The 17,345-nt window shown below is 35.4% G+C and overlaps 1 protein-coding gene across 1 annotated transcript in view; it reads left to right on the plus strand.

Annotated features, from left to right (window-relative positions):
- Positions 1-17,345, plus strand: part of LOC127841228 (uncharacterized) — a 315,075-nt gene that overhangs the window by 42,272 nt on the left and 255,458 nt on the right. The window contains exons 3-5 of the mRNA XM_052369887.1: positions 1,535-1,643; positions 9,972-10,044; positions 11,461-11,613. Coding sequence (XP_052225847.1) covers positions 1,535-1,643; positions 9,972-10,044; positions 11,461-11,613 — 335 coding nt within the window. The remainder of the gene's footprint in view (positions 1-1,534; positions 1,644-9,971; positions 10,045-11,460; positions 11,614-17,345) is intronic.

Consider the following 17,345-nt stretch of genomic DNA (forward strand, 5'->3'; position numbering starts at 1 on the left):
AAATGTTAATTGATTGACTTCTCCTATGGAATGTTTTGAGAGTATATAAATTGTGCATAACCGCTTCCATGATTTGTTAACATGTAAATGGGAGTTGATGTTCGTGTGAAACTAACCAGGGGTCATTCTGACCCAAATTGTTCAATTCAGGAATCATAATTGTACACGTTTAGATTTTTCCATATTCAAATATCTTTTTCGCTCACCAATTTTCCAGGGGGGGTCAGCTGACCCCATTTGCCACAATGTGCGGACACCCGTGGTTTGGTCTATGGATTGTTTAGTTGGTAGACTATGGCAGACATGCTCAGTTGGTAAAGCGCTACAAATGCGTAAAGTTCCCGTTTAATACCTCATATATACCTGGTCTAGCCACATATCTTGTGTGGTGATTTGTACTGTAGAGGCTAATCTGAAACTACAATTTGTGCACATGCATTTACCCTTTCCCCCATAAGAAGCAAAGTAAAAAAGGCTTTTGCAACCAGCATAAAACCAGAACAGTCTGTGAGTTACTCGCAGTTATGGGCCATGTTCTGTGGAAATTGGGTTTAATGCATGTGCGTAATGTGTCGTCCCAGATAAGCTTGTGCAGTCTGCACAGGCTAATCAGGGACGACACTTTCTGCTTTTATGGTATTTTTCATTTACAGAAAGTCTCTTCTTAGCAAAAATCCTGTTACGGCGGAAGTGTTGTCCCTTATTTGCCTGCACAGACTGCAGAGGCTTATTTGGGACAACACTTAAGGCACATGCATTAAACCCCTTTCTCACAGGGCACAGCCCATATCTAAGTGGTGAAGGGTTAAGCCCAGTCTCCTCAGGGTGCTACATATATGTGTTGAATAGTTTTTGATTTTGGTATGTTTTCATTGACAGGGTTAGCCCAGGAGATGGCCAGCCCCTAGGAGACATGTTCATAAATTGTCGGCCCAGATAAGCCTTGGCAGTCTGCAGAGACTAATCATGGACAACACTTACCGCTTTTATAGTTTTTGTTGTTGAAAGGAAATGTCTTTAAAGCAAATATCATTTGAGGCGGAAAGTGTCATCCGTGACAAGCCTGTGTGGACTGCATAGGATAATCTGAGATGACACTTTTATATGCACATCAGAGGCGTTCCTGAAGATATTTCAGCTATACGCACGATCGAGCAGCAAAGCTGCGAGTGGGGGGGAGGGGGGGGGTAGGTGCAGGAGGGAGTCATCTCTAAAATGAGTAAAGTCTACAGTGATTACTACCTCTCATCTAATTCAGTGAAAAAAGACATTACTTCAAATGTTTGGAGTTAAGACTGTGTTGTGTTTTGTACCCACTGTTACTTTCTAAAATTGGACGTCTTGTTTACATAATTATGCCCATAACCCCCTTAGCCCTCACTTTTTATTGCATTTTTCGAATTTTAAGTTTTCATTTTTTAAGTATGAAACTGAATTATACGCACGGGCGTACTGCCGTATGCCTAGGAATGCCCCTGCACAAAAGTCATGCATTAAGTCCCATTTTTATAGAGGGAGGCTTATATGTTTTCAGTGTCAGAGTTTGCACAGGAGATGGCCAGTTCCTACGAGTCCTTTGCCAAAGACATCCAGCGCGTGGTTGCCATGTTTCGTGACAGAAGCAATACCTTGAAGTCTGAACGGTAATATACTTAGCAGTATCCTTGAGTCTTGGACCTATGATTCAAGAACTAGTTCTTTACTGTCATGTATTGTCGGGGATTTGTACAATACCCAATATATAGTGGTGTGCAACCGCCGGGTTACTGTACAGGAAATTACACTGTTAATAAATCTATAAACGCGTTCCTGTTATTTGCTTGTTATCATCTTAAAGTCGGATACACAGCATATTGGCGACGAGATAATAATACGAACATCACGTAAACTTCGTCATTTAAATCACACATGGACAGTGTTGCGTTAAATTAACTGCTAGAGAGAAGAGCGTTGCCGAGAAGGGCGTTGCTGGTAGAATTCTACTAGTAAAGTTACCGTAAATCTACGAATATAATACGCCCTTGTGCATAATACGCACCCCTGAGTTTGGTCAAAATTTATCGGTAAAAATTGAAAATCCGAGTAAAATACGCACTAAAAAAATCAGTGTCCAAAATCAGCCATTTCCAAAAAAATGTGTCAATATATTTTTGTGCTGTGAAAATAGCAAATCAATTTGGTGTTGTCAACTATCTGTTACCCCGGTATATTGATCAGGATGTGTTATAGTGCTGTTGTTATGACAGTTGCATAATAAATATCTCTGTCTATTGTTTATATTACCATTTATTGTTATCGATAACACACGGGCCCCTTTGCTGACATCCAGGTCAAGCAATCATAATTACAAAAGAAAGAAGCAGAGACGCTGTTTTTTGTTTTCACATTTAATTCAATTTGACAATATTCGGGATGATAATAATTATAATAATAATAAAGTAATAAGAAGACAAAATGTTTACTTCCGTTTTTATAGTTGTCTAGATGAATTACTTTTTCTTTTTTCGAGTTACAAATTCGATACTTTAATATAACATAAAATACAATTAAACCGCTCGTGTTTTTCATGATCTAGTTAATTAAAATAAGCTGCTGTCATCAAGGCTAGTTTGGGAGTAAAAAACAAATTAATTAGTTATCACATATCAATTTAATTCGGCAATCGGCAGACAGGTGTAATAGACTCTATTAGCATCATAAAACGAATTATTTAATTACCACTCTTTACTTCAGATATGGTAAATATGCAGTAGAAAGATAAATAGTGGTCAGCTTAGAAATATTTATTTACGGGTATTGTCAGTTGTTGTTTTTTTCATTTGCTAATCTCTTTATACGACTTAGCGTCCAGTCGCTATTTTGTAGGCAGACGACGATATAAACTGTGTATTCAAAGTATACAGTGTCTGCGCATGGATGACCCAATATTATCCGATAGCTCCTCCCGTTCTCACGTTTCATTCGACAACGTCATTTCATGTGTAAGCGAGCTCAATGTAGATTGGCCAGCTACCATGCGCACTTCAATAATAATAAGGTCAAGCGATGTCTCATAATCGGGTACAGACCGGGTTTCGTTTACTGTTCGAATTGCGAACACTTTCATTAAAACAAAGAGACAAATATAGAAAACCAGTCCGATATAAATGGCGGATGTTTTAAATCAAATTTTATTAGAATTCGCATTTTCACAAATAAGATTTTTATTGAGCCAAATTCTCAATATTTTGGCAAACGACAGCGCGTCCCTGTTGCACCCCTTTGATGTAATGGTGTAGTTCAAAATGGCTGCCGCAAAGCGAATAACAGCGATTAAGTTGAAAATTTGCACAGGAAAAATTTTGTTCTGCTCTCAACTCGTATATTATACGCACCCCCTACTTGAAGAAAAAATCGGCAGGTAAAAAAGTGCGTATTATATTCGTAGATTTACGGTAGTCCATTTGTGATATTGTTGCTGAATTTGGTGGATGTCTCGATTAAAATGGCTATAGCAATTGGAAAAATAGACGTGTACGACCCCAGTGAGAACTGGATGTGCTACAAAAAAAGGTTAGACCAGTATTTTCTGGCTAATGAAGTTGCTAATGAAAAAAAGGTTCCAGCCTTATTGGCTAAGATTGGACCAACTACCTATCAGATTTTGCGTGACCTTACAACACCCGATTTGCCAAAAGACAAAAGCTTTGATTTCCTTTGTGATAAACTCTCTAGTCATTTCAATCCTAAACGATTAATCATAGCTGAACGTTTTCGTTTCCATAAGAGAGATCAGAGGGCAGATGAGTGGGTGAAAGATTTCAACAGAAGTTTGAGGCAATTAGCTGAACGCTGCAATTTTGTTGCAAATCTGAATGATTCTTTACGTGATAAAATTTGTTTGCAGACTGAAAAATGAAGGTATTCAAAAACGATTGCTACCCGAAAGTGATTTGGATTATGATAAAGCTGTTAAAATAGCATATGCCATGGAAGAAGTTACATGGCAAGTCTTAAGATATCCATAAATGGACAAAATGCGCTACAGAAATAGGGACAAAGACAAAAGTCAAAATAAGCAGAAGTGAATTCAACAATCAAACAAAAATGCATTCATTGTAAACGCACGAACCATAATTCTAATGACTGTCGTTTTAAAAATGCTACTTGTTTCGAATTCAAAAATAAGGGTCATATTGCCCCAGTATGCCCAAAGAAACAAAAGAAGTTACATCACATAGATGAGCATTCTTCACATGAAGACGACCAAAATAAGCATTCCACAGACGAAGAAGACTGCCTTTTCAGTTTGTCAAGTGCGGATAAAGAGGCACGAAGCGTGATTTGGGTTACCCCTAACATCAATGGAAAGACAGTAAAAATGGAATTAGATACTGGCTCCGGAGTTTCTGTCATGAATGAAGAGAATTGCAAGTAATTATTTCCCAAAAAGAGACTATTACCAACTACCTTGACTTAAAACCTACAGTGGCGAAGTAATTATTCCAATTGGAGTTATGAAGTGCAAAGTGGAACTTAATGGTCCAAGGACAGTGTTGGATTAGTATGTTGTCAAAAATGGTATTAGACCCTTACTGGGAAGAGAATGGCTGAAAGTATTAAAGCTGGATTGGACATCAATCAAAACACTTCAAATTGATGCGGCAATAAGGAAAGTTGAAGCTCTAAAAGATAAATTCAGGTCAATTTTCAACAAAGATTTAGGTACAATCAAAGGTGTTAAAGCACATTTACAACTGAAAGACACGGCTCAACCAAAATTTGTAAAAGCCAGAAGTGTCCCTTTTGCGATTAAGCCAAAAATTGAAAAGGAGCTTGACAGATTAGTCACTGAAGGAATATTGGAGAGTGTTACACACAGCAATTGGGCAACACCAATTGTGCCAGTCTCAAAAGCAAAAAACGATGAAATCCGAATTTGCTGTGATTTCAAAGTAACAGTAAATCCAGTACTTCAAGTGGATCAATATCCATTACCGCGAATTGAAGACATTTTTGGATCCTTAGGCAAAGGGAAACGATTTACAAAAATAGACCTGAAAAATGCTTATCTTCAGATGGAAGTTGATGAAGACAGTAAAGAGCTCTTGACATTTAGCACTCACAAAGGATTGTTTAGAAGCCACAGATTAATGTTTGGTATTGTTTCAGCTCTTGCAAAATTTCAGAGAACTTTAGAGCAAATAATGTGTGGCATTCCTGGGGTAAGAGTAATCTTGGACCATATGATTATCACTGGCAGTACTGAGGAAATTCATTTAGAGAACATTTAAAAAGTGCTACACAAATTAGAAGAGTACAACATCAGAGTTAATCCTGACAAATTTCAATTCTTCCAGAGAAAAATTGAGTTCTGCGGTCATGAAGTTGATGAAAATGGGTAACACAAAACAGAAGACAAAATTAAAGCGATAGTTAACGCCCCAGAAATAAACAATGTCAAAGAATTGAGAGCTTTTCTGGGATTAGTACAATATTACTCAAGATTTATGAAAAATCTCTCAACAGTGCTGTATCCGTTGCATCAATTACTAAAAAAAGATGCGTAGTGGAGTTGGACAGAAGAATGCAAAAATGCTGTAAGAAAAGTTAAAGAGATGCTCACATCAGATTTGGTTCTGATAAACTATGATCCGACATTACCAGTAATGCTCGCGCGTGATGCAAGTGCATATGGCATAGGAGCAGTTCTGCGTCACAAGTTATCAGATGGATCAGAAAGACCAATAGCATTTGCTTCCCGAACTCTCAACTAAGCTGAAAAGAATTAAAGTCTTATTGACAAAGAAGCTTTAGCTTTGGTATGGGGTGTAAAAAAGTTCAATATGTACTTGTACGGGAACAAATTCACACTGATTACAGATCACAAGCCACTGTTATCAATATTTAACCCAAAGAAGGGAATAAATCCCACAACAGGAGCAAGATTGCAAAGGTATGCCTTATTCTTGACAGGATATGTGTATGACATACAATTGAAAAACACTAAAGCTCACGGGAACTGCGACAGTCTGTCCAGATTACCGTTGAATGAAACGGAAGTGAATAACATAGACGCAACAGAAGAGTTTCTTTATCATATGATGGAGAACCTTCCAGTTACCTGTTTGATAATAGCAAATGCTACAAGAAACGATCCAATTCTATCGCAAGTGTACGAAATGGTAGCAAATGGAATGAGTAACATGGATATGTATGTGGTCAAAAATGAACTGAAACCGTACATACAAAGACAAAATGAATTTTCTCTACACCAAGGTTGTATTATGTGGGGTTCAAGAGTTATTAGCCCTGCAGCATTACGCAGAAAAGTTATTGAAGAACTCCATGAAGAACACATAGGTGTGGTGAAAATGAAGTCTTTGGCTAGAAGATGTGTATGAAGGCCCAATTTGGACTCTGAGTAGGAAAATGTGACCAAAAGATGTTCTGGTTGCATGGCCAACAAATCTAGCCCTTCAGAAGCACCCATCCATCCATGGGAATACCCTACAAAGCCTTGGTCAAGGGTACATATTGATTTCGCGGGACCATTTCATGAATATATGTTTTTGGTTCTGGTTGATGCATACTCAAAATGGCCAATTGTAAAGAAAATGAAAAAGACTACAGCCATGCATACCATAGAAGTGATTAAGGGCTATATTTGCAGATTTTGGAGTCTGTCAAGAAATTGTTAGTGACAATGGTCCACAATTTGTCAGTGAATCATTCAAGCATTTTCTGAAAATGAATGGTGTGAGACATATTCGCAGTGCACCATATCACCCAAGAGCAAACGGATTGGCGGAGAAATTTGTTCAGACTATGAAATAGGCACTTAAAGCAGCTAAGCACGATCAAGGAACAATTCAGACCAAAGTTTCAAATTTTTTGATACAGTACCGTAATACAGAGCATTCTACCAGAAAAGAGACCCCAGCCAAGTTGTTTATAGGTCGATCTTTGCTGACCAGACTGGATCAAGTAAAATCAAGTGTAAAAAGTTGTTTTGAAAATAAACAATCAAAGATGGTGCGATCAATCAACAATCGGCACTTTAAAATTGGTGAACATGTTGCAGTGCGTGATTACAGAGTGGGATGCGAAAAATGGACATCTGGTGTCATTCGTGGGAAAACAGGTCCGGTCTCCTACAAGGTGGAAATTGAGCCTGGAGTCTTCTGGTGTAGACACACAGGCCAAATTTGTGCATATTCGGAAAATATTCCTATATCGCGTTCCATCATACCCATCGATATACCAGTAACTGGAGCAATTAACACCGATACAGTTCCTGAATTGGTTCCTGAGTCGCATTCTAGAGTCACTAGTCCATCATCAAAACCGACTGAGACAGAAGCGTCAGCTCCATGCAGGCCACAAGAGTCATCCTCAAGTTGACGCTATCTCTTGAGAGAAAGGAAGAAGCCAGATAAATTAGATCTGTGACTTGATTACTTGTGTAAAGGAACATAATAATGCCCTGGGTAATCAAGAACTCTAGTTATATGTTCTTAGTTTTATGTTTTTAGTGTTGTTGTTTTTTTTTTTGTTAGATTGTGAGGAATATTAGGAAATGTATTTTTTTTAAACGCACACACTCCAAAGTATAGTCCATGTAATAAGAAGAGAACACTTGACACTGAACGTTTGCCTCATGAACATTGATGTTTCAGCATGTTCAAAATATACACTGTGAGTGACTATATTACACTTATTTTGTGCACATTAAAAAAATACATTGTGAGTGTTATCTTAAAGACATAAAGAACAGATTGACTATGTAACCTCTATAGTGGAAATAATGGTAATTTTATCTCATATTAGGGGGAAGGTATGTGTCATGTATTGTCAGGGATTTATACAATACTGAATATAAAGTGGTGTGCAACCGCCTGGTGACTGTACAGGAAATTACACTGTTAATAAATCTATAAACGCGTTCCTGTTATTTGCTTGTTATCATCCTAGTCGGATACACAGCATTTACATTATTACATCACCCTAGAACTGAAGCAGTGGCCAGCAACTCTTACCCGAAGTTTGCACAGAACAATTATGTACTTTACTCAGAATATATGACAATCCGAGACTGCTTCAAGAAACAAGCAGTTGTTAAGCTATTAATAAAACACAAGAAAAATTACAGATGGTTCTTGAGTGGTATTTAAATAATTTCTCCCTCCTTGTAGAGATGAAACCATGGTATGTTTAAGTCAGCTCAGAAAGAATTACTGTGAAGAGGCCAACATATTCCAAACCCCACAATCATGTACAATAAGTGATATATTTTTATCTATACCATAACATTATTCTGGTAAGATCATAATTATTATCTCTCACCATTTTGGCAGACATTTGACCTGATGTAAAGGACATGTTTTATTGTAGTCTGTTTGTTCCCCTTGGAAACTGTTAATATGTCGTTCCTCACTCTGAGCACCAATAAGTATTGAGTTGCTAGAGGATCTGTACAATGTCTGTTAATGGATAAATTGTTCTATATGGCCCAACAGTGGTTATTGGTATATATAACTTCATTCTTGCAATTAGATGGACATTGATTTTCAGTCCTTATACAGAGAATTACCAATTATGCGTGTGTATTTCAACTCTCCCTTTTTTCAGATATTCCATGCTCAAATTAAGATAACATGTTCTTGTTTTTTTTGTTTATTTATATTTTGAAATGAAAAAATAAATATGTTCATATGATTATATCCGACCCACTTATCTAGCCCTATGTATACTCTCCATATCATCAACTTTCATCATGCCCCTAATACTCTTGACATTTTAGGATACACTTCAACATCGTTATTTCGAACACCGATAATCCGAAGTCACCGTTATTTCGAAGTATTTTTCTGGTCCCGATTTTGATTCTTGTTTGTTTAATGTAAAATTTCATGGTTAATCCGAACTTCGTTAAACCGAAGAAATCGTTAATTCGAAGTGATTCTGTCGGTCCCAACACTATAATTCGCACCTAATTATCAATCTTTAATCCGAAGTCAAAACTGCAAAATACTGAGCGTATTTTCACACCTTTGTCGTGGCGCGTCAAAAGCCGATAATTACACCTTTGTCGTCTGCGCGAACGCCGGTGTTCAGAGAGACATCGCGTATTATTAAAAAAGGTTAATTCATTTCCGAAAATGTATGCATATGTATGTATGTCTGATAATTTGTGCTATTCGTTTTATTTTATATGTTCTGTAATTAGAGAAAAATAAAAACAAGAAAAATAATCGTTTTATTCCCCCGTTTGTTACGAGTAGAAATATATTGCTATCTGACTAGTTTACGTTTTTAAGTAAGCGTGTAACCGAACCATGCGAATTCCACAACGTTTTATTTTTAAGGAATCAAAGAAGTCTTCTGTTAAATGTTTATTTCGAATTATCGTTAATCCGAAGTTTTTTTAACGGTCCCGACGACTTCGAAATAACGGTGTTGAAGTGTACTTATTTACTTATAATAGCTAATTCCTATATCTATTTCTTTATTTCCCAATTGATGGTCTGACTTTAACAAATAAGTTCAGAAAAAAGCTGAACTGAATAAAGTAATAATGATTTTGAAGTTGATAAAATCCATTTAACTGTTAACTTTATAATAAATTTTCTGTTTTATGGAAGTTGTTTTAAAAATTGTTCAAAAGCTATTAATAAAGCAATAATAATTTTAAGTAAATTGAAACTAAAATTTTCAAATTGGCTGATATACATCATATTCCCAAAATAGGGAAAAAATGCTCTGAGTAAGCGCAATATGCTTCCAAAATTAAGGGCGTCCAAAGACAGAAAGAAAATAAAAGAATTAGTGAAATTAATCATTGAAGTTGGATTTTCGTCTTTATCTAAGTTTATTAAGCTTTTGTTTTTTTATATTTTTTTCTGGTTATTTTCAAGAATTTACATTTTAAGACCTTAGCAATTTCTCATGTTCCAGACTTAAGACGTACATATGATCTCTGACCATTTTAGGTCCCTGGATACCCCTAGTAGCCTGTACAGTGTATGGGAGAACCTGCTGAAAGAGACAGAATTGGATGCACAGGTAGCTAGGTGGCTTGGTCTTTACAGCATGGTGGTTTGTGAACTTAACTACTACTATTAATTGCTTATTATATTATAAGAAACTTAAGGCATTTGGGCAACTTGCTGCCAAATAATGAATGAATTGCCATAGTAATTACTATGGATTGTGAATGGTAACTTAAAAAGGGATGAGATTTTCAAGAGTTAAGAGTGAAAACAATTGTAAAAGATCTCTGATAAAAATTACAATAATGCAATGATCACCAATTAAAATTCCTTTGATTTACAATTTATGAGATTTTTTCCTTTTTTAAGGCTTGGTTATTGTATGTTGTTTTGTTTATTTGTTGAATATCTAACAAACCCGCTGTAAGAATATTCCCTCTATTAAATGTGACAATATTAATTTTGTTGACAGCATTTGCTTCTTTGCTCAAAACAATAATGTAAAAAGTATCCCTTTGATTTGCTTAAAATAACTCTTTTTCCAAAATGCTATCCATCGAAAACTCGCAAAAGCCTTTACTGGTTCTTGCTCATGCATTATGCATAAATCTCATAAGATGCTTCTAACTTCATAAAAGGCCTATTCCCCACTTCTTGATTTAATTCTGTGAGAACAGATGAAATTGATGATGTTAATTAGTTCAAGTTGTCATCAATTCCTGAAAGTATATGTCATGTGTATAGCATGTCCAAAAAGTCTGGTTTTGATACAAGAAACAGTTTGTCTCTCTAAGATTCTCCCTATAGAATTTTCATGAGAGTTTCGTATTTCTCCTATGAACATTGCACTGAAGAAAGGAAGAATTTTTGTTTTGGATGTTGGTAATTAGTTTTGTGTTGCATAACACAGCATAAAACTTTTCAAGTGTTTCGGTCCTGTTGGTATAATTATTACATATGAATGCTAGAAATGCCATATAATTGGTTTGTCCATTTAAATTTTGTTGCGAATTTCATGTTAAAATGCTGTAAACTTCAACAAAAAAAATCATCAATCTGATTTGAATGTCGTACGTTTTAAACCAAACACTTAAAAAAATATGGAACTTATGTGACAAAAATAATTTTTGGCGGCATTTAGAACTGGATATATCATAGTTGACACTCAAGATAGCAATTGTGATCCCTAACAACAAAATACTCATACAACAGAAGATGTAAAATTTTGTTTATAATAAATAATGGCCATATTTAACATTCAGACAAACTCACAAATCAATTTTAAGATTTAATAGTAATTTCAGAGAAATGTTCCTTGGCTACGCTTTAAAAAGGGTTTGGTGTATTTGCCTTTAATGCTTATGTAGCAAACTTTATGTAAAGTGTTGTCACAGATAACCCTTATAACAGGCTTATCTAGGACGACACTTTACACACATGCATTAAGCCCAGTTTTCTCAGACCATTGCTAATTTTCACTTAATTTCAGGCCCATCTTGATGCATCTGGCCTGCTGTTGAAGAACGTGAGTGAGCCCTTACAAGAGGTCTCCAAGTACAAGATGAGTCAGGCCCTGAAACTGCAGACGTTCAGACAGAACTTTGAGGACATTCTGCAGCACTCGGAAGAATCGTTTAACAAAGTAGGCGTAGAGATTTATGGTATAGAGCTGCGGTCTGGTAAAACAGGGCTTAACGCATGTTCGTAAAGTTTTGTCCTTATTTATAGCCTGTGCAGTCTACCTAGTCTTGATTTTCATCAAGAAAAGTCTTCCTTTAAATTGAAAAAGTAAAAGAAAGCAGAAACTTTACTCCCTGATTGGCATGTTCGGACTGCATATGCTAATCTGGGATGACACTTTACCCACTTTCATTAAGCCCTGTTTTCCCAGAGAGCAGCTCATTTTTTACCCCCAACATTCAATGAAGTTTCAAATCCTTGCTATTAGTTTTTTGATTGGGAATCGGGAATGGGAGGGCGGTCAAGGTTTTGGCTGTTTTAAAAAGTTTGCTTCCAGGAAAAAAAAGGTATATGCAAATCTTGATGAAACTTTGGATATATCAAGCATGCATAGAAATCGAGCTTGTGATTGTACCTCAGGTCAGTGGGGTCAAGATTACTGTTACTAAAATATAAAAGTGGATGCTGCCTAATAATTTCATTTTTTATAGAGTTATTCCACTTAACTTGTGTATTATAGAGGCTTCATTGCAGACAAAGTTTGCGATTGCATTTTGGATCAGTCGGGTCAACTTGTTACTGTTACTGAAAATATAAACATGGCAAACGGACAGTTTTCTAATTGTCACTAGTAACACTAATCTCCCTTCCTCAAAGGTCATGGTCAAACTATACAATAACCTGTATTTCAGCACGAACCATGGCAGCAGCAATTGGGGTCACAATTCAAAGTTTAAGCTAAAAATAAACTGTAGCTTTATTACTCATCATGTGAATTTAAAATAATTTACCGTGGTCACATTGGAGACAGCATTACTTGTAACATGTGTCCCTTCCATAAAACTTATGATCACCATGTGTGGCATGTAAGACCTGTGTCCCATAGACAAAAGGTCAAGGCCATACTGAGAGGTCAGTGGTTACTGTGAAACCATTTATTTTCGACAGCACAAAATTTCGTCATTTTTATAAAAATGACGATTTCGTCAGCACTTAAATTCGCCGATTTTTTATTTTGAATTTTAAAAAAATGCGTCAGTCAATATCCGATTTGTGTGTAATACATATTCGCGATCAATCACAGTTGCGAAAAATCGTGGTACGAATGCGGGAACACACTTGAGAATCACTGCAGGAGGTGGGGCCTGTTTGTCACATGCCAATTAACTAGTCTTTTGTTATCAAGGGACAGTAATGGACCCTCTTTATGTATGCCATTCACACGTTCATTGTTATGATTAGCGGACAAGTGGGATCGAATAACCGTTAACGAGTGTTTGTAACAACGAAGCCAATTGTCAATTAGTGTTATTCTATCAAATAGCAAATCAAACTAGTCACTTTTGTTTATTTTCTTGGGTATGTGTTCTAGTTGGTATGATTTTTATTAAAATGCTGTCAATCCCGTTTAAAACTGTTTGTGTTATACGAAAGAGGTTCCAGATTGTTAAGTGTTTTTTTTTCAAATAAAATGCTTTTTTATTCTGATATCAACATTAAAATTATAAACTCTATGTGTGTGTTTGTTCTTAAAAAGTAAACTACCGGTATATAAATCAATAATGTCAATAATTTAAAAATAAATAAATTGATACATATAAAATAGTAATAATTGTGGTTAAACGCAAACAATCAAACAACAAACAGCAATTAAAATATTCTTTATTAATTTGTGATAAATACGCATGTTGATCACACATCGTCATCTTTTCATTTGGTTTATTGTCTTTCATCGGCATTCGCTGCGTGATGGCTAATATGCAACACCCCTGAAAAACACAATGCACCTAATGGGTAATAAAGTTATAAACAATTAGCGCTAATTCATTACCATTCTACATAAACGAAGTCAACGCATTCGATACAGCTGTACTGCACACGCGTTTTAAAGAAGTGTAACGTGTCAATTAAGTACCTTGTGTTATCAACATCCCTTTGTGTCAAAACCAGATTAATCTTGATTACGAAACAGCAGTGAATGTGTGCATGGATTATGTTGGAATTCAATGCCTCATGTCTACGGTAAAGTTTTAAAATATTGTTCAACTTAGTGTTTGTTTTTGTTCAAACATAGAGCATAATTGTTCGTTAGGATCTTAAATTCGCCGATCAGTCGACTGACGAAATTTATGAAAATTAATGCCTGACGATTAATAATGGTTTCACAGTATATTTGATCATTTGACCGCATGTCTAGACTGCAACTTTTTAATTCAGTATGCACTTTAAAATAATGTACAACAAATAATCACCGTGCAGAGAAGGCATGTACTTGCATGTCCTTTTCTGATTCTGCAAATGTCAAACATGTGCATGATGCAGCCTATTCAAAGATAAAAAAAATCCTTAACTATTGGCTCGACATGTTTTCAAAGGAATCTAGTAATTAAGTAGGAACAGAGATTTATAATTTGCTTGGTTGATCAAACATTTTGTGAATACAATATTGGTCAATTAACTAATTAGCTGTAGAAAGACATTTCCGATGCATTTATTTATCGAGACATATTTTTCTTAATATTAGACAATTAGTGCAAAAATTCAGAGATACATTGCTTAATCAAGTAAATCCAGACATGACTACTGTTCGTTTATCTAAAATTAAAATGTAATGTTTGTTTCAGTGTTAGTAAGCCTTTAATATCAAAGGCTTTGATTTTTTTTTTAATGGACCCTAGACAGCTGAACGCTTCACCACTTAGATGTGTTTTTTGACACATTTGTAGTCCCTTAGAAAGATAATTCATCTAAAGACTTTTTTTTACTAAATTTAAGTTTTAAAGGCTTTATTTCCAGCCCTTAGATACTGATGAGCAGCAAACAGCATAAAACCTGAACAGACTGTGAGTTACCTGCAGGTTGTTCTGGTTTTATGCTGTTTGGACATAGCCATTTTCACTTTGCTTCTGAGTGGGAAAGGGTTAATAACTCTGTCATTGATGTTGTTTGGAACATAACTTGTGTTGAAAGTAAGACATTCAGTGTGACTGTGAAGTACACAAATGGGCCGTGCTCTGTGAAAAAGGGGTTTAATACATGTGAGTAAAATGTTGTTCCAGACGAGCCTGTGCAGTACACATATTTAGCGTCAATATTGTATTCCTATATGTATGCCGTTTGATATCATCTAGTATCAAGGTATTAATTATTTGCAAAAATTCATTATCGGATAGAAAAGAGTTATTTATTTTCCATAAACCTTTACCGTGTATAATTTTCTCGAAACTTATAACCGTGTCAATAATAGAATGATCTTATAGTTAGCTTTTTTGTTTTTGAGTGCGGTGTAATCTCATTAGATTCTTGGACATTATTGCCCCTTCTTAATTTCACTGTGAGAGGATTTTGTGTATGTTAATTTTATTCCCTTGCACTGTTCAATAATAGACGTCTGAGGTTTTAATCAAATGAAGATGTGGCAGACAGGCAGAGGTATAATATCACCTTATAATCCTTAAGACAGAGTTCAATATCATTTTACTCGCAAAAAATATATGTTGAAATAAGTTTGAATTTTACTTTAGGTAACATGACTTATTTCACCCATACTAACATAACTTTAATTACCAAGTGTTTATTTTGTGCTAAAATGTCAATGGAGTTTGCATTTGCCTCGGACATCTGTCTACCTAACCATCCATTATAGACACAAACTGATCTCTCAAAGTCTTCTACACTGAGTATAAAATATTAAAACTTGAATGCTTAGATCCTTATCAAGTTTTTCTTTTTCTTTTTTCACCATGCCCTATAAAAACGAGGATGAATGCATTTGTGTAATCTACTATCCCAGATAACGGTAAGCCTGTGCAGTCTGCACAAGCTCGTCATGCAGGGACAACTCTTTTGTCTTTTATGAGATAATTTGTTTGAAGTAAGGCCACACCAAATTGATTTGTTGGTCTACGGATTTTTTTGAAAAAAATCGAAGAGGCGAGCGAAAAAAAAATTAAACAGGAAAATTCTCAAGCGAGCGAAGAGCGAAGAATAAAAAAAAATAATCACATTTCAATAGAAAATTATTGCATTATCAAGAGATACATGATTAAACAGCTTTATTTTACATTCAAATAAATTCTTATACAAAGAATATCATATCGACCTCATATTTATAGGAGAAAGTTGCATATGACCTTTGACCACGAAATATACGTGTAAGTTGTAACCATATCATTGAAGTGAGGGACACATGTCTACCTACTGCTGCTTATATTTGTTTGAAGTTTTAAACAGTGAAAGCTGTGAAAAGGTATACCATGTTGCAAGCTGTGAAAAGGTATACTATGTTGCAATAGCACTTGAAGAGGGACAATCATCAAAATGATAATGACAGACAGTCGGACAATAGCCATGCATATAATCCATTGTCGCTACCTTATTTAAAAAGTGGCATATCGATGGCTAGTACGGTATTGTATTTTTCTGAAGTAAATTTATACATTACAAAGAACTTATTTGATGTTTCTGAAATATACACAGACCTAGCTGTTAAACATGTTCCGTCAACCATGTATTTAAAAAATTATAAAACATTGTCCCAGCAGTGAAACTTTAAGAATCAGCATTTAGTGATTTTATATTTATTTTTTGTTCACTTAATTTGTGTTATAGGAAAAATTTACCTACATATAGGGAAGTACCGCCCATATACCCATTTAATGAAGAAAAAGTATAAAAAATCTTACGTCATGTTTCCCGATGTTGTTTGAAATTTAACATGCTTCAACGGTATCTGCTGATAGTTGCATGTTTGAATGTAAACAAACACATTCATATAAGTCACAGAACGTAAAAGATGTGTTTATATTTTTAAGGGTTGGCTGCAGCAACTTTTCACCGCAATTTGTTAAAATGGTAACGACAGCGAAACATGTACTGGTCGTCTCGATCGAATTTTTTAGCGTCTGCAGTTATTGCTTAAAAAAGGTTACGAAACACTATATGTGGCATTCATATTCAGCGTCAAAATCGTTCCTGCTAGATCAAGTGTTTTTTTTCCACAAATTAAAAAAAAACACATTCGCTATGGTTACAGAAGGACAGAAAAATGAGTGCGAGCGGTAAAATTTTTAATATTTTTTTTCCATTTTGAAAAAATAGGTGCGGCAAATCTGACGACCAACATATCAATTTGGAGTGGCCTAAATAACTTTTAAAAAAGGAAAACCCAGTCTATATGGAACGTGCCGTCCCATAATTAGCCTGTGTAGAGTGACAGGGTAATATGGATTAATACTTTACTCACATGCTTCAAGCTGGTTTGCCGAGAGGATGGCGTGAATCACTTTTCTTATCCTAGATAAATAATTGCTAAAATTATACCCCAATTTCGACTAATGCATTTCTTTAGCATGATCATTATAAGTTGCTACATATTTTGACTTGGGTTATAAATCAAAACTGTGAAGAACTAGTGGCTCGGAGTTCTATAAAGTAATGCCCCATGAGTTATACTTTCAATACTTTAGATTGCATACATCATATAACAGTAAGTTCACTTAGTTTACTAGGGTCACAATTTCTTAAGCGTCTTTGCTAGACTTCTGGCATTTTCTCCAACGCCAGTGCCCTACAATAAATTACTGAGGCTTATTATTGGATCAAATCCCAATCAGAAAGGCATAAAGCTGATTGATGATTTTCCTGGGGATATTTCCTTGCAGAGATATTTAGTTTTAGTTCACTGATCTTGCT

This window comes from Dreissena polymorpha, chromosome 8 (assembly GCF_020536995.1).
Source record: "Dreissena polymorpha isolate Duluth1 chromosome 8, UMN_Dpol_1.0, whole genome shotgun sequence".
NCBI lineage: Eukaryota > Metazoa > Mollusca > Bivalvia > Myida > Dreissenidae > Dreissena > Dreissena polymorpha.